Consider the following 21,277-nt stretch of genomic DNA (forward strand, 5'->3'; position numbering starts at 1 on the left):
CTTCTGTAAAGTATTTGAGTAAATGTACTAAGTTACATTCCCACTGATCCCATCCATGAATCTCATCTGATGGTGGTGGGAATTGTAGGACTTATAATACTCTAGTGCTTTTTTAGTACTTTATTTATAATGTGTCTGTTAAAATGATGGTGGTTGACTTTTGTTTGTTTGTTTCTTTATGTTTTATCATTATTTCCTGAAGTGGCTGTTACATTTTCTAACTCAAGCTGTATTTGTCAACGATGCAAGGTTTAGCCTGCTATAAAGAAGAGTGATGATTTGTTGTTCTTATTGTGCAATGCTTTATCAAAGCGTGACATGGAGAGTGGATGTGCATAACAGTAGATTCTTTCTGGGGTTTGCACACAGGCTTCAAAAAAGGATACCAAGGGAAAGATGTCATTGAAAAGCTGCCAAAAGGAAGCTGTTAGAAGATGAATGTGATCTGAAGATTTGTGCAAATCATTATTATCATAGTTTCTGTACAGTCTCACATGCCCTTAATGGTCCGCACAAGGCTTCTTCTTTATGTAATTAGGGAAATTTTATAAGGCCTGATGAGCAAAAGGCAAATTTTAGAACATTTTTTCCATGTATTTTAATAATTTATTAATTTTATGATCCAATTTAAGATTTTATGATACAATTTCTTTGAAGGTCAGAGCTGAGAAATGGACTGTAACGCTCGCTCCTTTGTTAATCTCTGCTACACATTTTGGGGGGGTTTTTGTTGAAAAAGAAAACATTTATTTTTCTGCAGCCACTAAATGGATGCTTATATATTTGGAATCAAATAAGACATTCGTGGAAAATAGTCTGTGATACAGTTTTATTTAGGAAGATTGAGCACACATTAGATATACCTGCAGCTTGGACAGATCACCATACTTGTATATATAAATATGTTTTGCCACAAAAAGGATTTATAGACTGTTCATCTTTGTAAAATAGTTTCCAACATGTTGCATCAGTGTGCTGTTTATGCCAGAGTGTGTTCCTGTGTGCTGTCAGGGTGTGCTGACACTGCTTGTGCAGCAGTTCTGGGATTAACTGCGCCAGGATTATCAGATTGTTTCAGAGCTGCCAGAACAGACACGATGACAGCTTCATATAGGGCACCGCACACACATATGCACGCAAACACGCACACTTAATCCAACTCTCCTTGCTGGACTCAGATAACCCATTGTCATATTCAAACGTGCCTCTGTTTTAGGACATGTACAAAAGGAAGCCGACACTACAAAGCAGTTAAAAACTTCTACCTTTAATATATAATTCATGTGCATTGCCAGTTTAACAGGTTCCTAAGCATTTCATTGCAGATTAGTACAAACTACAGCCGTGGGATGAATGTTACAGTGCACACAGGATGAACTTGTGAATCTGAGCCAAAAAAATTGTTAAAAATTGTTAAATATGTTTTCGTGTTTAAGCTAAACCTGTTTAAACTGACTTTTCTAGACGCAACAAGATGTACTACACATCTCCTGAACAGATTCGTAGACGGTGACACATGCATGATGTCCTGCACAGAGGAGATGTTTGTTTGGTGTCTGTGCAGGGCTTGATAAGATTCCCTGTGTGTTGCCCTGTTTTGGCCATGTGTGAGGGAGCTGCAGCTGCTGCTTTTGGTGGTACATAAATCAAGCCTAATGTGTCAAAACCCAAATGGTGCCCTACTTGCCACCACCCAACTCACACAACCAAAACAAAAAAAAAAGCACTGACACATCCTCCCCCCTTGCATCTCTTCCTCCTGAGCTTGTGTTTTTAAAAACATTTCTCCCTTTAGCTGGCAGGGGAGGGAGTAGGGGAGGCAGCCTTCTCCGTGGTGTTATCAGCTGGCTTCTCTGCGTCTTCAGCCCCGGGGGATCCTTCGGCGGCCGAGGGGTCAACCTGCGCAAACTTCAAGATGTTGAGGACATTCGCTTTAACATCCTCAAAGGTCTCCTTCACACCCTTCTCCAGGAGATAACCCACACTTTCACCCTCGGGGTCCTCCAGAGCCGTGGCCCCCTCCACAGCCGTCTGCAAGTACCTCAGGCTCACCAGCACTGACATCTGCAGAGAAAGAAGCAATAAAGATACTGTGAAATCAGGGTGTAAAATCTGTGCTCGCAGACAGTTTTTATCACAAAACGAGATGGTCAAAGGGTTTCGTAAGCTCACAAAAAAAAAAAAAAAAAATGGAGAGAGGCATCAACTTTAATAAATCACGTAATTTTAAAGCTGCTGGGTGATCACACTCTGAAGGACTTTTATTCTGTACAGCTGAAGCTTGTGTGGATGTATTTGAACTCTGAGTTTCTGACAGCTTGTACTGTGTTATATATGTGAGAGACAGTTATACACATTTTTTCTGATTTTGAATTCACTGTGGAAGTATTATCAGCATTGTTACACATTATTTTATTTTTTTTCTGTAGGATTGTAATGATAAACATGGTTTTACTTGATGTTCATAAACCATGTTGGGGGGGAATTATTATTTCAGAAGGGGTGTTATGTTTATATTGTCTTAGTTTTTAAACTGGAAAAATCTTACTTCCAGCCTTCATATTGGGTTTTGCAATCTGAAGCTTCTTCAAAATCAAATCACTATAAAGTTAATAGTTAAATTCAATCTCCATCTGATCGTTTTCATACAGCCTCTTAGACACATTGTGTCCAGTTTGTTTCCTAAAAGAGTGAGATCCAGTTTTGACTGAAAATTAGCTGCAGTCTTCAGGACAACAATGTAGTGGTGATGCAGGAGAACAAAATATTTTTAGTATTATCTCATGCTTCCTCTTCCATTTTTTGTCTGCTGCTCAGATTCAGCACAGGTTTTGTTAAAGTAATGTCTTAATGCCTTGGCATGCCAAAGTGGACTAGAAAAACCATGCCACTGGTCTGTTGAGGTATAGGCTGTGTAATTGGCTGGTTGGAGCGTATAACAGTGCTGTGTTGAACATAAGAAAGAACTTCCTGTTACAGGCTTAGTTTGGCTATTTAAACATGTGCTGTCAATGCTGGCATTTTGCAAAGGAATAAAAGTGCATGTTTGATTAAAACTTGGAAATCAATGTAAACCAGTGAGCTTTTTCTTTTTGTCGGTTGTCATGGCAGTGTGTGCGTCAGTAGACAGTCATCATTTAAAATTCTGTTTTTTGCTTCTTCTTTCTTTGTGTGTCTGTGTGTGTGAGTGTGTGACTGTACAGAATAATTTCAGCGCTCCTTTCTGAACTCAGGGAACTCAAAGAAGAATTATAGAATAGCATGACAATAATAACATATAACAGCTGTTTGGGTTTACTTTTAATTATTCACCTGTATTAGGATGACTGACAGCACACCAGGGCCAGTTGAATTCATCATCTCCATGTAGTAGTCGGTCAGAGCCTGCCTACAGCCGCGGCTGTACAGGTTGAGCTCCTCTGCTTGGTAGTCGTAGCTGTAGTGAGCGCTGTTATCTGTCAGGTGGTACTGCAGGCAGGGGCGTGGGGAGGCCGGGTTACAGCAGCTGAAAGGAACGCCATCCAGCAGGTAACGGCCATCCACGTTACTCCTGATACGACTGTAAGCAGATGAAGGAGAGAAAGTGTGAAAACCACAAAGAGTGACAGATTAAAAAACAGAGTGAAGTGAGCAAGAGGAAGAGAAGTGAGGAGATAAAGTCATCTTAAAACCAGTTAAAGGCCGACTTTTAGCTCAGAGCAGCCCCTCTATACAAGTGTCATCATGTCACAACCTCTCTGTTTGTTCATTCCTTTTCACTTCCCTATCTTTGACCAACCTTTCTCTGCTTGCTGTACCACCAACCTTTTCATCGATGCCTATCATTCTCTTCAAAAGTAAAGGCCAGATCTATTTTTAATATAGTCTTCCTCTACCCTTAATATCATTTCGCTCTCTCTCTTTCTCTCTCTGACATATTGTTTGACCTTTCTGGATGTGAAGTCTGCTTATCTCTCACTCATATAGACCTCTATTTTCTTTGCTTCTCTTCGCTGTATACCCCTCATCAGTCCACCTTTTTCTCTTTCTTTCTGTGGATCATCAGTCACTCACTCCTTGACGTCCTTGGAGGTGAAGTCCAGATATCTATTGCTGACCCACTGAACCTCAAACCAGTCCTTGAAGTTGTTGTTTCCACAGCAGCGGAACTCCATCTGCAGACGATCAATGGTCTCCTTTTGAAAACAGCGGCCGGGCACGTCTGTGTCCTTGTAGAAGCGGATCCCATTCCTCAGTCCCACCTGACATCGAAGAGAGAAAAGTGAAGGAAGGAGAAGGTGTTATCTTTAAAAGTTGTTGGAGTTTCAGAGCAGTTTGAGCTGGTTTTAAAAAATAATGTTTGATTGTTGGTCAAATTGCTCTCCCATTTTGGCTTTGTCTACATCAACTTATAGGGAAGCAGGTGTTTCCTAATGTTTTGCTTGACACTGGAGGTAAACTACTTATACCCTCCTTTTAATCTTTACCCAGCCCAGTGAACCCACCTTCAGGGACTCCTCCAGGCGTCCCTGCAGGGCATAGCTGAGCACCACCACAGCAAGAAGGAGACAACAGAGTAACATGGCTACGGCAAACCAGACCATCAGGAGCAACTTCCAACGGGGGAAGCGGCTCGCATCCAGGGAGTCCTGACACACACGAGTGGCAACCCAGTTGGTGCCAATGGAGACCAGGCCCACCATCATCAGGATGTTGGGTACCACGTGGATCTCTGTGTTGTCCATCACCTCAAGAGAAGAAGAGCAAAGTCAAAGATAATAGTTGGCACAACACTGGCAGTCAGCTGCAGGTCTCTTTGTCATTTCCTCCACTCAATTTAGAAGGCAATAATCCTCTGTTCAATTATCCTTATCTAGTCTAAAATGACCTTGGCAGCCAAAAGATTCAATTAGCTGCAAAGTCTACATGGAAATATGATGATAAATTTAATCCATTGCCCGTGTTACTGCAGAAGTCAATTATGGACTGAGTTTATTATTGGCTGAGTTTGCAAACGTCTGCCAGCCACAAAGCACCTTTGCCCAATTGTTGTTTTAAAATTACCATTAAAAAATATCTTACATTTACAGTCCGGTGGCGCCATCGTCTAACATGATCCTGTAAACTCTGTCCAGCCAGCTGGGCTTTAGGACAAATAATCTCTCTAAATGATATGGCAAAGAAATATTTTAAGCTCCATGTGGAATACTCAGTTTTCCCACTGAGTGCAGTAGAGAGCAAAACAGAGTACACAAATGAGGTATTTGTCTACAGATGATAAAGGAGGATTATGCTCTAATGAATCATTTGTTAGAGCCTTAGCTTCCTGATTCCATTTCATTGGTCAGAGAGCAAATATGTCTTCTGTTTTTCCCAGCCATTCACCACCACCTTGGGAAAAATGATTACCTAAGATTAGCTAAGAGCACGTCTCACTTTAGATCAATAAATATGTGAAGGCATCCTTTCATGGCGGCTTTCCTGTGAATATCAGTTCACTAAGTCTGTCTAATTGATCACTGATCCATTAAGACAAATGGCTACAGTGCTTTAACAAAATGCGCAATACACACGCACGCGCACACACACACACACACACACACACACACACACACACACACACACACACACTAATGATTTTCATGGGAAAAGTGCTGACATTACAAAGAAGTTTTTCAGCAAACTGCACCTACATGACTTAACATGCATGAATGTGCATGTGTACACTTGCGTGCGGTGTGTTTGTATTTGTCGATTAAACGCCGAAGCTAAGTTAAAAAAAAAAAGAGTGACACAGCAGGCTCAGTAAACAACACCTAGCAAAGGCAGATGCTTGAACATACAATCCTATATTTGTTCAACCTTTAATACATTCATGCACTAGACATCAGCTCCACCTGGCCTTCTAGCTTGCATTGCTTCATGTGTGTGTTTGCATCCATGCAAGCATCGCTTTCTGTACCTCGGCCCTACGAAGCAGCTCTGTCTTAAGGTAAACACCAAGACAAAAGATGAAGGCCCCACTCATCACTGCCAGCCAGGACATCAGCCACAGGCCCTGGGCCAGACGAACTCGCCTCTGCTGGGTGAACGTAATTTTCATCAGCATGGCTCACTATTATGCACAGGCCACCACAGAGAAAAGAGAAAAAAGAAAGAGAGAGGGAGCTGGATGGAGCAGAGCAAGTCTATTCTGGTCAAAACTGATGCTATCCAGAGGTGGCCAACTGCATTTATGGAGACAAACTCAAGGGAGCTCAAAAGACGGTGGAATCAGTGTTGTTGGATTGGTCAGTGGTCAGTCCAGGCCTGGTCGTTTGATTAGTTATTAGTGCGTTGAGCTCATCTAAGTTGTTCCAGGTGGAGGGGATAAGCAGTTATATCCCTGAGATGGTAGAGGACAAAGTCGACCTTAGAAGATAATCCAAAAACTTTCACCGGGTTGACGAAATGTCTCAAAAAGTTGTTTTTTCTTAAATAATCCAAATCCGTGCGGATGAGAAATGTGAGAAAAGTGGTTATTATTAAAGTATGGTGGAAAAGTGATAATCCTTTTCACAAATATTACAGATGTTTCCCTCAAGCAAGTGGTCACAATGCCGCAGTCCCCCCTCCAAGCTGAAATCAGTGATTTCTTCCCCTTGATGTGATGTTGTCTTTTGATGGCGCCCCTCCGGGTCTGTGCATATGCGGCGCCCCCCTAAACCGCGGTACCCATGGTTGGAGGACACAGACAACTGGCCAAAGTCGAGAGTTTGGAACCGTAATCCTCACAGTAGAGTCCCTGGGATCCTATTAGAGCCCAGGAACCAATGGGAAAGCAGGCCAGTGTCTGATCAGCAAACTTATCTGATGGACTCATGGTATGGGAGGGTCTATTGAACTATTATGACAGGTGAATTTACCTGAAGCCCATCAACACAGGCTTGTATGTCTGAGGAAATAAACACAGGAAATATGTATTACTGTTTACCTAAGAGCAAGAATACGGTGGGGTCCAGGAGTATGGAACAAAATCCAATTTACTGTCAGCGTCACTCAGAGTTTTCACTCTGTTACTGAGCCAAGATATTTTATGCAGTTAGAGAAGAAAAAATCTAAGACATCTGGAATAGGCCCACACATATCAGGTTATACTTGAAATACAACTGGAACAAATGGTATAGTTTATCTTTTACAATGCTCTCAGTTTATGCACTAAAACCATTATTCTCATAATTAACTGTAACCTTAAATTTTCATGCATTTCCATTTAAACTGTTTGTGTGAAGTTAAATATAAGAAACCTGCAGCCATTAATGATTTTACATTACAGTGACAAAGCAACCCACAGTATAGTGTTATTTTTAAAAAGGACTAAAATGCATGTAATGATCAGACGTAAGGCAGATTAAATATCTATTGATTAATGGACTGACTGAAATAAAGAGAATATGGTTCCCAAAAGGATCCTCTATTCTTTTTTGAGGTAGGTTAGGTTAGCTGCTTCATGTGCAGTGAAAGTAAGACCAGAGTTATGTTTGCAGGGGATTATGAATATAGTGCAATAGGGAGGGAGGTGGGACTGGATCAATAGGATTAAACTGCTATTATAAGTATTTATGACAGCCTGAATCAGAGCTATAGTTAGGCTGAGGCTGGTGTCACGTTATCAGCTCTTAAAGCACAAATAATTTTCTACAGCCCAATCAATATTAATGTTTGCAGCTATATTTTCGAATAGTGAGACAGATTGAAAGCCATTTAAAACTTACAAGCAAACCTGTTTAGCTTTCTAGCAACAGAGATTTTAATGTAGCTCAGATATGTCAGCAGCATACATGTAGCACTTTTCTTCAGTTCAATTCAATTCAATTCAATTCAATTCAATTCAATTCAGTTCAGTTCAATTCAATTCAGTTCAGTTCAGTTCAATTCAGTTCAATTCAGTTCAATTCAATTCAATTCAATTCAATTTTATTTATACAGCACCAAATCACAACAACAGCCTCAAGGTGCTTTACTTTGTAAGGTATCCCTACAATAATACATACAGAAAAAAAAAACCAAAATCATATGACCCCCTATGAGTAAGCACTTTGGCGACAGTGGGAAGGAAAAACTGCCTTTTAACAGGAAGAAAGCTCTGGCAGAACCAGGCTCAGGGAGGGGCGGGGCCATCTGCTGCGACTGGTTGGGGTGAGAGAAGGAAGACAGGATAAAGACATGCTGTGGAAGAGAGGCACAGATTAAAAGCAAGTATTATTCAATGCAGAGAGGTCTATTAACACATGAAGAAGAAATACTAAATGCATCATGGGAACCCACCAGCAGCCTACACCTATTGCAGCATAACTAAGGGAGGATTCAGGGTCGCCTGATCCAGTCCTAACTATATGCTTTAGCAAAGAGGAAAGTTTTAAGCTTAATCTTAAAAGTAGAGACGGTGTTCATCTCCTGAATCCAAACAGGAAGCTGGTTCCATAGAAGAGGAGCATGAAAGCTGAAGGCTCTGCCTCCCATTCTACTTTTAAATACTATAGGAACAACAAGTAAGCCTGCAGTGCAAGAGCGAAGTGCTCAAATGTGGTGATATGGTACCATAAGGTCATTAGAATATGATGGGACCTGATTATTTAAGACCTTGTATGTGAGGAGCAGGATTTTGAATTCAATTCTGGATTTAACAGGGAGCCAATGAAGAGAAACCAGTATAGGAGAAATATGCTTTCTATTTCTAGTCCCTGTCAGTACTCTTGCTGCAGCATTTTGGATTAACTGAAGGCTTCTCTAACTGAGCACTCAAAGTGCTTTTTAGTACAAGCCTCATTCACCCATTGAAGCACACACATTCAGATGCATTTCTGTTCCTTAAACTCTGATTTCAATGAATCAACACGGAGTTCATTATCTTGCCCAAGGTCACTTTGACATGCAGGCTGGAGGAGCCAGGGATTAAAACACAACCTTCCAATTGGGTTTTTTTGTTTTGTTTGTTTGTTTTGTTTGCATATAAAAAAAAACATGCTATATATTATTTGAATTTGACAACAAGAAAGTGAGAAAGAAATCATCAATAATGAACAAATGTTTGTAATCTGATATACTCCATCAACAAAACTATCTTTATTGGTAGAATAGATGCAAATACACAAAGAAGAAGTATTTTTAATGACAAAATGTAGAGAGAGATTTAGATTAAAACAATATTAATACCAAAGAATGCTAAGCACAGAATTAAAGGAACACATAGATCCCAGGTGTACACGTTCTGTTAAGCTTATAAACACCATCACAATAGCTGTACACGCCTTTGTATTTTAACTGTACACATTTGTCAGTTACATCAGCTTGAAAGGATTTTCCCCTGTCAACAATTCAATTCAATCCAATTTTATTCATATAGTGCCAAAGCACAACAACAGTTGCCTCAAGGCACTTTACACTGTAAGGTAAAGACCTTGCAACAGTACAAAGAAAACATTTTTGAATCATAATATTTGACTTTCTTTTTATGAATTAAAGACATTTACACTGAATCTCTGGATATTTACACAAACCAATCAATGCACAGTAAACTCAAAATAGTATTTTTCATTGTACACTTATTAATTTTAAGAGGTTTTCACATGAGGGCTATTTAGACTGTTTGAACCATCCAAAGCAGTCCCTGGCGACTTATTTTACACAAATATATAGCAGAAACACGAACAACTGAGTCTGGTTGAATTATTATGAATAAATGTAGATTAAAACAGTCTCCAGTGACACTGATGGTACAGTAACCTGCTGCTTTAAGAAAGAGATGCCTTGACTCAAGACTTAAGAGGGTTCCAAAAGGGCATTAGCTTCCTTAATCACGTTGTTTTCTCGATGTCACTCAAAGTCGTTCACTGAATATAGTTTCATTGTTCACTTAGCAGAAGGCCTTGAGGTATCCTGCTTTTAAATTCCCAGTCTTTCACTGTTTTTTAAATTTGTTAAAAGTGATCACATTTGATCTCATCAGTGTCAATGATCTATTGTCAGAGACAATTAAACGCTTCTGTTGTCTGTATAAAGTGGGCAGCATGGTGACGAGGTGGTTAGCGAGAAGGTTCGACGTGCAATTAGTGGGGTTAGGTGAACTGGTGATTCTAAACTGGCCCTAGTTGTCTCTCTGTGTCAGTGCTACGTCAGACTGGTGACCTATCTGCTAGGAAAGGCTCCAGCTACCCCCATGACCTTTTGCCTGCACTATCAATTTGGAAGAAAACTAAAAGGTAAAAAAAAATAGACAGTAAATTAATACTACAGAAACTTATACATAAAGCATATTTTTAATAAAATAAATGGTTATTTTGTTATTTTACTGCCATTTTTCTCAGTTTTTTATGTAGCTGTGGCTCTTTCTTTCTTTTTTTGTATGAAAATCTTTTGACTATTATGCAAAGCCCTCCTTTGTCGCCCACAGATAGCCTAAAATAACATAATGTTCAAGTTTTCTTAACCACAGCATTTTCAAAATACAGTATTTCCATCTGACAGATATTCATGAGACACATGAATAAATGCACATTTCGAAGCATTAAGATGAACGTTCACTGTGCCTGTGGCATTTTCACTCTGTTACTTCTGCCCTACACTTCTGCCCACTCTGTTGCTCCTTCCTTTCACCAGCCTCCTTGTGTAACTGCAGGTGCTGCATGAAATCATCCAGGATCTGCTGGGCTGACACAGAGTTCACATCATCAGTGTCCTGCTCCAAAAGAGTTACCTTTAACTCTTCCTTCCCGGCCCAGTTATCACTAGCTACATGGCCCTGCCTGAGGTCTAGAAGGGTGTCAGCATGATTAGTGGCCAAAGAGGACTGCTGTTGGCTTTGGGGGTAGATAGGCTGTGGCCTGGCAGCATAACTGGCAGCCATTTTCTTATAGATAGCAGTGCTGATTTCAGCCACAGAGAAAGGCAGGCTGTGGCTCGGCTCATGCTGACCCAAGAGGCTGCATTCATTTCCTGTTGCTGGTACACTCTGTTTAAAGGGTGTGAAAGCTGTGACCCTCTGTGGACCTGCCTCTGGTTTTGTCAGCCAATCATTTGCTGCTTTGTCTGCTTTAGGAGGGTGGGGCTGGCCATCTGTTTGCTGAGAGGGGGCAGAATGGCTGTTTGCAGCAGAGGTTGTGAGAAACTTCTGTACAGCCTCAGCTGAATCAAAATGCTTCTCCAGTAGTTCCTTTATCAAGCATGGCACCTAAATTTAAGAAAAAATATGTATAAGTAAACATTACTCTTTACATTTCAAGATTCATGAAATGCATCTGCTTTCAAATCTAATTCTGTTGCTTTAGTAACTTTGAAATATTTGCTTCATAAACAGCATCACCTCAGTGCTTCATCATAATCTCTGGCGCAACATAGCATCTTTCATTGGTTGCTATGCGTTATTTAGCATATTTCAAGGAACATTTAGCTGATTATGCATGTGCAAAGAGATGTTTGGGGGTGGGGTGGGCAGCTGTGCTTCAGTATTTTGTTTGCACTGACTGGAGATCCAGATGAGTATCCTTTTGAAAACAAAATGACACTGAACATGGCAGTAATGTCTCCTAATATGCTACAAAACACTACAGGGAAACACATAAATATTATAGATAACATGTTGTGCTGCCTAACCATTTAAATGATATTACCACTCTAAAAATACATTTATTAGTGTACAGTGGCATACACATGGCACTTTGAGTGTTTACAGTATATAAATCACACTCAGTATCATGAGTTCCTCAAATAGATGACAATCTTAAGCACATAAAAATGTAATAATGTCAGGTGTACTTTTGCCTGAGTTGAAAGATTAGTTTTGATATTTAACTCTCTAAAGTTGAAGATCTCTTACATTTTATGTTATTTCTGGTTATAATGAAATGATAAACATTCAGTATGTCCACAGGTTTGTCTGCAGGCATTTAGCATGAATCTCAGGCCCTGAGGCCTACTGAGTAGAGAGAAGTGTGCACTGATGTCCACTAGATGTCAGTGTGCTTACATTAATGTTCTCCAGGGCTGCAATGGTCCTGTGGGCGTCTTCCAGCTCTGAGCTCAGGTTGGACACACGATTAAGCAAGTACTTCCTTTCACTGCTCAGGCTCTCGGACTGCAAATGCAAAAAATAAGGGATAACATGCATGAAAGTCAAACGATGTGTTTCATTTTTTTTATTATTTCGCTCAGAGTTTATAAATCTCCAGTTTTCTCACCGCTATGTGCAGGTGCTCCCCCAGCAAGTTATTGGCCTGCTTGGTCCCAGTATGTGTTTGCAGAAGGCTTCAAAACAAGAAGGAAAATATGTCATTCATCTATTTTCTGCACTAATAGAATTAATCCAAAATCCTTAAATTTTATTTTTAACACAGTACATAAAGGCCCATTGTTAAACGTATTGCCTGCACCACTGCGATCTTTGAGTCAAGTCAATGGCAGCTGTTTGTCAAGACAAATGTCAACAACAAACTCTCCTAATAAACTTACAACAACTGATGCACAACTTGTGTGCAGTGTGAGGCGACCATTCACTCCAGCTGCAGCAGTCTGCTGAAGAATGTCTGGTATGTGCCTGACTGCCAGCAGCAGTTGTTTGGTTATAAATATGGGCCTAACAGAATCTGGGTGAGTGTGAAGACGCAGTTTATATGTCACTGAATTTCCACCCACGCAAGGAGGAGATCTGTGGCCTATGCTGTTCATCCAGAATGTCCCACTGATCAATTCATCTATAGGAAGTGTTAAGTAAAGCCAGAGATTGAGTTCATTCAATAGTGGCTCTGGAATCAATATGTGTGCACACACCCTCTTGTAGAGGCAAGCTCAGTATTTATTTATGGACATGAGTCAGAGAGTTTAAGCAATGCACAGCCATCACGTGTGTTTTCAATTCTGTTTAGCCTAACCTTTTGTATTTCTCCTTGACATGACTGAGCTCGTCTCTGGTCCTCTGCAGCTCTGCCTCCAGGCTCTCAATGCAAACCACTGTCTGCAGCAAGTTCTGGTGGAGATCGGCATTCTCCTCCTGCAGTGCCCTGAACACAGAGGAAGGATTAGAAATAGAGGGCCAGCATATGTTACTAATGAAGGTTATTTTGACTTTCAAAATTTTGGATTTAAGGAGGATTAAAGGTCCAGAACCTGCAGAGTGAATTATTTGGGATGTGTCAATTGTGCTTTTTAAATGAAATGTCAAAGATTTTTAATTAAATGTCAAAGATTTTAACATTATTAAGGTAAAAATAAATAAATAATCATCAACACAATGGTGACAGGTATTACTGCTGAAATGACAATTAGGGTTTAGTTTAAAAAGTAGTTCTAAAAGGTATTCACAAAGGTTGTTAAATGTTGGTTTCCCTGGCACATATACATATGACTGACGACATATAGTTATGTAAAAAGGTTTCATAATGACACTTCATCCTGTTTTAACAGGAATGTGGAGGGAAGTGAAGCTCATTAGTGTGATCAATAAGCACTGATCCATAACCGGATACAAAGAGAGACAACCGAACGAGCCAGAGAGAAAGGCGTGAAAATCTGCAGTCAAATGTGACGTGTGCAGAGAGAGATTATATAAATACAAACACTTACTGAAGATGGTCAGCCTCACACAGCACATCCTAAAAAAGGAATAGAACAAGTTTAAGGAGGAGGTGGCTGAGATCAGGCTGTAGATTCTCTGTAGACACAGGTATTTTTGTTTTGTACTGCAGAGTGTGTTAGTTTTTCCTTATTGTAATCTTTGTTGAATTCATAATTAAGTTTAAAATTCTTCTCCTCAAATACAAAATCTTGAATAATCAGGTCCTGTCAAATCTTAAAGACCTCATAGTACCCTATTATCCTGAGAGAGGTTACTTGTAGGTCCTAAAGTTTTCATAAGTAGAATGGGAGCAAGGCCTTCAGCTATCAGTCCCTTCTATTATAGAACTAGCTTCCAGATCAGGTGATCCTGAACCCTCACTTAGTCATGCTGCTATAGAGTTGTGTTCCTGAGGGCTTCCCATAATGAATTGAGCATTTCTTCTTCACTCATTTCTTTTCACTCTCAGTATTGTTTATACACCACTTCTGCATTTAATCATTAGCAATTATTAAAACTCTCTCCTATAGTTTACCTTTTGTCCTGGATCTCTCTGCTGTCTTCTTTTCCCCTAAACCCCAACCACTCACAGCAGAGGCTGTCCCTCCCTGAGCCTAGTTCTTCCAGAGGTTTCTTCCTGTTAAAATTGTGCTTTTGTTTGTCACCATCACCAAGTGCTTGCTCAAAAAGGGCTGTGTGATTAATGAGGTTTCTTTCTAATATTGCAGGCTCTTTGCCTTACATTATAAAGCAGGTGACTTGAGGTGAGGTGACTGTTGTTGTGAATTGGAGCTACATATTAAAACTGCACTGAATTGAGTAATATGAGTGGTATTTCTCAGGGACAAGGTCCAAGATGTTTACAACATTTCATTGATAAAATACATGAATGCAAATATTTGACATACAGTTACATAAACATGTCAGTCTCAACAAACATATGAACTGGTACTACAGGGCAGTTTTCTACTCTAACCTTCATTCCCCAACCGGTCGTAGCAGATGGCTGCCCTTCCCTGAATCTGGTTCTGCTGGAAGTTCCTTGCTGTTAAAGGGAAGTTTTTCCTTCCCACTGCCACCAAGTGTTTGTTCATATATGGCCATCTGATTGTGGGGGTTTTGTCTCCATTGATGTAGGGTCTTTACCTTACAATATAAAGCATTGTGAGGCAACTATTGCTGTGATTTTCTGCTATGTAAATAAAACTGAACTGAAATTATATTGACTGCAAGCCTCATTTAATCTTTTTAATGCTCAAATGCTTTTATCTAAAATTCAAACTCTAGTGAATACATGAGGTGCAAATCATAGATACTTTGACATACAGTTTGGAAGAGCTGGGGATCTAACCAACAATGTTCAAATTAGTAGACAACCTGCTGTACCTCCTGAGCCACAGCCACCCTTTTGTATGCAATAGTGTGTCCTCAGGCACCTATAGACTATAGGTGCATTTTGTATATTTTCACTTTATTTTAATTGGTTTTGTATGTTTTATCAATTCAAATTGTTATTTCAGTTGATTATTTTTAGAGTGTTTTTAGTTAGTTAGATATAATAATGTTTTTTGTAGCAGACTCCTTAGTCTGTAAAATATGCAGTGTGATTCAAACATTTCTTGTTTTGTAATCAAACACATTCAATGTAAAATGAAACTTAAAGGTGTGGAACGGCTTTCAGCTTCAGTTTCCAAATATGAAAACTCCCCAAGCACCCTGTCGGAAAACCAGAACTTCACCTTCATTGTTTCATTTGAATTCCAATTGCCTGGATGAGGTCACATCACTTTCCAAAAACAACATAATTTCTTTAACTATTCATTACTATTTATATTCATAGGTGCTGGAGCCCGGCACGGGCTATATACCCGGGCTGGGTCACCATTCATTACTGAGGACAGCTCAATAATAAACTATTGAGCTGTGGTAGACCTGTGCCAGAAACATAATCGATTTGTTCTGTGAGGCTAAACCATAGCCAGGATGTTCCCCTTTGTACACGTGCATATATGTGAATTCAATAAAACAAATAAACCAAATGAGACCAGAATCTATACTGTTACAGCATGGAAAAAGGCAAAATTATGTAAGGCTCTGTGTGTGTGTCTGTGTGTCTATTAAGAACGACTGGATTCTACCTTCTGTATTACTCACACATTTTCCCATGAGGGAACTATGCAGATTTGTCTTTGTGATTGTATGTAGTTACGTCCCTTCAGGTTACAGAGCAAACAAAGAATCGAAACTGATATATCAAGGAGTTTCAAATGAATTTTCCCCTAAAAGCACTCAACGTCATTTGCTGCAATGCTGGAGAATGACTCAGCTTGTAATGCGCAGTGCTTGACACCATCCCACACGCCCTGTGACTCAGCAGCAGTGCCTCATTCTGCAACATTCTGTTCTTTTAATAGAGATATCATTGATTTGATGCAGTGTAATATGCGTCACACTTTGTTCTTCAGCAGCCCATCAAAAAAGACATGATTAATAATAAAAAAGAAATAATTTTAGTATTATATATTTATATAATGCTGAATAGAAAGGTCCTTGCTTTCTAACTAGAGCTTTGGCTCATTAGCACCCTTATATCTTATCATTTGATTCACAAATCCATGCACTGAAGACCACTGGCTTCTCCATGAAGCCAGTGGTTCATGATGGTTCTTACTAGTTGTTCATGATGGTTCTTACTAGTTATACTAGTTAACTTTAACTTCAAAATGAAAACACATACACATAGCAATGATATTAGCAGGGTATAATATTTTAAAGGTGGTGAATAACAGCTCATGATTGATTTGACTCTCTCTAAACTAATTTGTTTGCTGTCATTTTAGTGTATCAGCTTAAAGTGGACTTACCCTGTGCTGCTGAGAGTGCCCAACATGTTGTGGCTGGTGTCGACCACTCTGATCTGAGCTGTGGCTGGTAGCTGTGGAGGCTGTGTCCCTGGCCCTGGATGAATCTGATTTTGTGGATGAAGACTCAGATCCGACCCCTGCCTCTGCACCTTGGGCTGAAGTTGGAGGCGAGTTGCTTGGTTCTTGGTGACCAGAGTCTGGATAGGACTGTTGGTGGAAGTGCTGGTTATGTGGATGCTGGCTATGCTGCTGTTTTCGGTGGTGGTGGTGGTGGTGGTGGCGTTGTTTGGACTGACTGGTTTCAGGGCTGGTGCTAGTTTCATCGGTGAGGTGAGGGCCACCTCTGCCAAATCTGTCTCCTGATGTAGGCCTCCTGTCCTTACGGTTGCTTCCGTGGTGTGGGCTTTGGCCGGCGGAGTGCGGGTGGTGACGAGGCGGTGGGCTACCGTGGTGGTTCCTCATGGCATATGAAATCAGTTTGTCAGGATTGGAGCAGTCTGAGTGTTTTCTAGAACTACTAAAAGGTGCTTTCTCCTGTCTGCTGGCCAGTTTGGGATGCTGACCCGTCTCCTCCACTGGGGCTTTTCTGTGTTTTTTTGGTGGGAGCTGAGGCTTAACTGGGTTAGATGTGGGGGCTGAGGCAGATGTTTTTGCAGGAGTTTTATTATTATTAACACCCAAGCTGGTGAGATACGATGGACTTATAACGCTCTTTGTAATCTCATCTAGAAACGCAGAGAACTGTAATTTCTCCTGCAGAAAATTGGCCCTGGCTTGCTCTATGTTAGCTTGAGTAATTTCTTTACCCTTCTGCCCAGGACCTTGTTCTTTAGCAACTCTTGGGGACAACACCTCCATCGATTTAGTCTTACGAATGTCAGTATGAGTCTCCTTGTTCTTGAGGATCCCTTTGCTGGGTAGCTGGTTTGAAGATACTGCTCTCTTGGGGGCACTGGAGACCCCTAAAAGAATGTTTTCCTCACTGAAAGCTAGACATCGGTTCAAACTAGCTGACTTATACAAAGGCCCATAGTTATTTTGCTTAGATTGTTCTCTTCCACCACTATCATTACTCTGAAAAAAGGCTTCATCGCTCCGACTGTGACCTCTGTCAAGAGCAGAAAAGCCAGTGTTCCCTCTTTGCTGTGAGCTTTCATGAAGCAGCTTGCCTTTTTTGCTGTGTTTGACGGTAGCAAAGACAATGGGCTCACTGCATTCATCTTCCCGGAAACCTATGCGCACATCTGGGATATTGGAGCAGGACAGAGAATGCTGTGGGCGCTCAGCATGGCAAAGAGTGAAAGGATCATTTGCGCTTGACTCTGTGTACCAGGAGGAAGAGGATGAGGATGAGAGGGAAGAAGAGGAAGCCCTTGAGAGAGTTACAGGGGTGTCATGGTCGTAAATGATCTCATCCTCTTCACTGTGGTGAAACTGACGGCGATAGTGACCATCGTGGCGAGGGCTTTCATGGAGATAGTGACTGTGCTGATGGTGGCGAGGCTGCCCTCGGCTGTCATCTGTGTTCCTGTCAGTGTCATCAAACTTTGAGTACCTTCAAAACAGGGAAATTGTGTAAACTGACCATGTAAAAAGGGACTGTGCTTAGTATATTTTGTCTAAGGCTGCAGATGTTCAAGCTCAATAAACTTGCAAATTTAATCTTGCAAATAAATTTAGACTAAAACACAATTAGATATGTGTGGAAAAAGCCATCCTACCTGTGTGACTGAGTGTCTTGGCTATGGTGAAGGTGATGATGGCGATGATGGTGGATTTTCCGTGGCTTGAGCTCATCCAGCTCAGCTGGGCTCTGAACCGGTTTAAAATACTTCTCCATGACCTCTCGCTTTCCTGGTGGTAGTCTGTTGATGGGGTCCTGGTTGGGATGACTGCACTGGTGGCACTGAGGGTGATCCGTGTTGGTACTCTGCTCTTTTTCCTCTATAAAGCTACAACTTATCTCTCGATGTCAGTCACAAAGAACAATCTTACTGATGAATACAATCATTCTGAAGATGAAAAATTACCAAAGCATGCAAATTAATTTCTAATTTAGCTAAAAAGAAGTTCAGTCCTTAAAAGTAGTCTCTTTAGTAATTATATCTTCTGTTAAAGGACTTGCATGACTATGTTTGTCTTCCTCAGGGTCTGACTGCAGACTAATGGAATCATGGCTTGTGTGCAGGACTGCATGAATTCCTAGGTGGTGTTTTGGCTTTGCATCACTTCTGATGTGCTAACAGCTGGGTGCTCATTGAACAAACCGAAAGAGCATGACCTTTGTCCTCATTCAGGAGACAAATGAATCAAACCCTGTGGAACACAGTCTATAACTGGGCTCATTTAAACCGACAGTTTTTGTTCTTTTTTCTGCTTTTTTGCAGAATGGGATTTGTCCATATGTTTGTTCTGCCCTGTGGGCCAATTTCAGGCATCTATCCTATTACAAAGTACCAATATTTATTATTACTTTGTTTTCACTATCATTCTTTTTATAAATATACAAAAAGCACATCGAAGGGTTAATCTAAGCCATTGAACTGCACAATGCTACCTCACTGATTTTAAGAGGTTTCCTGCAACCTTTCCACTGACTCCTTTGTAATTACATTCTCTAGGGATGAGCGGTATTGCAATATATGGGATAACAGGAAGTAGTGAGCAATTAGAAATTGTATCACACTATTTTTTATTGTGGCAGGCATCCACTTTAATTACTGTTGGTAATTTGGTTTGCTGTGTGTGGCTGATGGGTTTTTCATCATCAGCTGCATTCCTCTTTATGTTCCTGTTCTTTATACAAAAGCTTGTTAATTGATTTTGTACAAACTCTGTTTCATCAAGATCAATATTGTGATTTAAAATGACACTGTTAGTTGGGGACTGATGTCTGCTCATTATAAAATTTCACAGCTCATCCTCTAACACCCATACAACCTCCATTTCCACTGGCTTTCTGTATATTTCCAAAGTTTATTCTTCTGGGAGGGTCAGTCAAGTTAGTCACACCAAGGTCCAGATCACCCTTTGGAAAAGTTTTGTTTTCCTTGATTATCACTTGAATGATAATGCAGGGGTTTTCAAATCGCTGCATTGCATTGACTGCACCCTTTGTAGCAACTCTGAAAGAGATCAATTCATCGGGATTCGGGAGGGGGCCTGAAAGCAGCCAGAGGACAGCTCCCCACTCTGGATTGTTGCTGATCAATGGCTTACCATCATAATAAACATAGCTGCTTAAGGGAAGTTGCCCAGACTTGTCCAGGTTGATATAATCAATGCTAAAAAGCAGTCCTGTTACTGTAAACACGTGTGAGGAACATGGTGATCCCATTGTTGTCCGAGGTACGTGACTAACTGCACGCACCCTCTGCTGGTGAACATCGGGAACTCCTGCTTGGATCTAGTAATTTTCCACCTTTCCCTCAGCAACACGTTTTAAGGCTCTGGTTGTTTCTAGACGTTTCTGGATTTATCGCGTACACTTTTCAGCCTATAATAACATTAATGTCTGAATTAAAAATCAAGTTTAACATCGTACAAACTATGACGTGGAAATTCATGAACTGTGAAAGCACACTATACATTTGATTTAAAAAAGACTGTAAACACCATCAGCTTTTTACAGTAGCTTCTAAATCTTACATAAAAAGAAAAACTTTATTGTACATTGGACATCGAAGTTAAAGGAGATGAGCTGGCTGTTTTCTTTTGTTATTCAATCCAAAAAAAAAAAAAAAAACAGCATATCACTGCAGTAAAAAGCAAGTAGATCCGACAACTCCACTACGTTCTAGTTTGATCCGGTTTGCAGGGCCTTGTTACAGCTAAAAAAATATTAGTCCGCGCACCATTTCCCGTGACGTCAGCTGTTTTGACCGTTAGTTTTTAGTAGGATTATTAAAAAGGTTCATTTTTTTGTTACAGTATACCTCGCTGTTTTGTCACTCATGTGTTGCCAAATGGTGAAATTAAGTTTAAATTAACCAGAAACACCCAAACAACGTGTTATTTGCAACGAATATTAGAAGGCTTCTCAGAATAGAAATCTGAATTATTTGTGCGTCATTACCGAATTCAACAGTACTGCGTTTATTCGCGCACATTGGTTCGTGTGTTATTTTCATTCTAAAGCTAAAATAAACAAATACATGGGTTTGTTTTTGTTTAAAAAGGGGGACTACTTTAGCGGATGAGTACCACATTTTCTTGTAGCCGTATCACTATAACAATATAAATAGCGCTGGTGACGCTGTCGCAACTTACACCGCGTTGATGCTTTTCCGTCTTGTGGTTGGGCGTTGCAGGTTGAGCGTATCTTGTTTTTTTTCCTCCTTTTTTGATCTTTTGAAGTTCGGGTTTTATTTTCGAAGCTATTATAGCCTTGCTCTATCTAGTCTAATGTTTGCGACAAGTTTAATTTTAGCCTCCTGAGCATTATTGATCATTATTTTAATGCAAGTACTTTAAATCTCTAGATAACATGTGTAACGTGTTTTCGGTTCGTTAAACGCTTTTTAGTACTGCTTTATTGCAAATGATTAAGATTGTAGAAGATGAACACAAATTCTACTGAGTCAGAACGAAGGCCTGATTCCTTTTTGTTGTCGTTCTTTTTTTCTTTTTTCGCCGAGGGCTGTTGAGCTAACGCTAGGCTTAGCCAGCCAAATGTATAAATTTGTGCCAGTATTGTCAGTTATTCCGCAACAGTTGTTTTGTTAGCTGTCATGTTTAGCATTTGTCTAGCGGTGATCTTGCTTTTTAAAAATATATTCCAAGTAACCATTTTTGGTCATACTAACAGCAGTTGGCTCGAGATGGGCGCTGTAACGTAGTAGAAACG

At 40.3% G+C, this 21,277-nt stretch overlaps 2 protein-coding genes across 2 annotated transcripts; both read right to left on the bottom strand.

Moving 5' to 3' along the window:
- Positions 1-1,247: 1,247 nt before the first annotated feature.
- rom1b (retinal outer segment membrane protein 1b) lies at positions 1,248-6,739 on the bottom strand. Its single transcript, XM_063496308.1, has 5 exons — positions 5,942-6,739; positions 4,485-4,727; positions 4,054-4,241; positions 3,313-3,559; positions 1,248-2,064 (listed from the first exon to the last, which is right to left on the bottom strand). Exons 1-5 carry the CDS (start codon positions 6,086-6,088, stop codon positions 1,792-1,794), a joined length of 1,098 nt encoding a protein of 365 aa, XP_063352378.1. The 5' UTR covers positions 6,089-6,739; the 3' UTR covers positions 1,248-1,791.
- A 2,328-nt stretch (positions 6,740-9,067) lies between these two features.
- Positions 9,068-18,395, bottom strand: si:ch211-276i12.4 (uncharacterized). Its single transcript, XM_063496322.1, has 7 exons — positions 18,153-18,395; positions 16,432-17,986; positions 13,576-13,604; positions 12,885-13,013; positions 12,195-12,261; positions 11,984-12,091; positions 9,068-11,188 (listed from the first exon to the last, which is right to left on the bottom strand). The coding sequence occupies exons 1-7, from the start codon at positions 18,269-18,271 to the stop codon at positions 10,559-10,561; spliced, it is 2,637 nt and encodes an 878-aa protein (XP_063352392.1). The 5' UTR covers positions 18,272-18,395; the 3' UTR covers positions 9,068-10,558.
- Positions 18,396-21,277: the final 2,882 nt, after the last annotated feature.

Source organism: Pelmatolapia mariae, linkage group LG2, assembly GCF_036321145.2.
Source record: "Pelmatolapia mariae isolate MD_Pm_ZW linkage group LG2, Pm_UMD_F_2, whole genome shotgun sequence".
Lineage (NCBI taxonomy): Eukaryota > Metazoa > Chordata > Actinopteri > Cichliformes > Cichlidae > Pelmatolapia > Pelmatolapia mariae.

What these genes read in the sequence shown, in the direction of transcription:
- rom1b (XM_063496308.1), bottom strand. Translation starts at nt 6,088, where the DNA reads ATGCTGATGAAAATTACGTTCACCCAGCAGAGGCGAGTTCGTCTGGCC. An exon ending in AGCTGCTTCGTAGGGCCGAG is followed by an intron (nt 4,728 to 5,941) that starts GTACAGAAAGCG and finishes TCTTCTCTTGAG; the next exon opens with GTGATGGACAACACAGAGAT. An exon ending in TGTCAGTCATCCTAATACAG is followed by an intron (nt 2,065 to 3,312) that starts GTGAATAATTAA and finishes CTTTCTCTGCAG; the next exon opens with ATGTCAGTGCTGGTGAGCCT.
- si:ch211-276i12.4 (XM_063496322.1), bottom strand. Translation starts at nt 18,271, where the DNA reads ATGGAGAAGTATTTTAAACCGGTTCAGAGCCCAGCTGAGCTGGATGAG. An exon ending in GGGAGCACCTGCACATAGCG is followed by an intron (nt 12,092 to 12,194) that starts GTGAGAAAACTG and finishes TTGCATTTGCAG; the next exon opens with TCCGAGAGCCTGAGCAGTGA. An exon ending in CAGCCCTGGAGAACATTAAT is followed by an intron (nt 11,189 to 11,983) that starts GTAAGCACACTG and finishes TCTTAAATTTAG; the next exon opens with GTGCCATGCTTGATAAAGGA.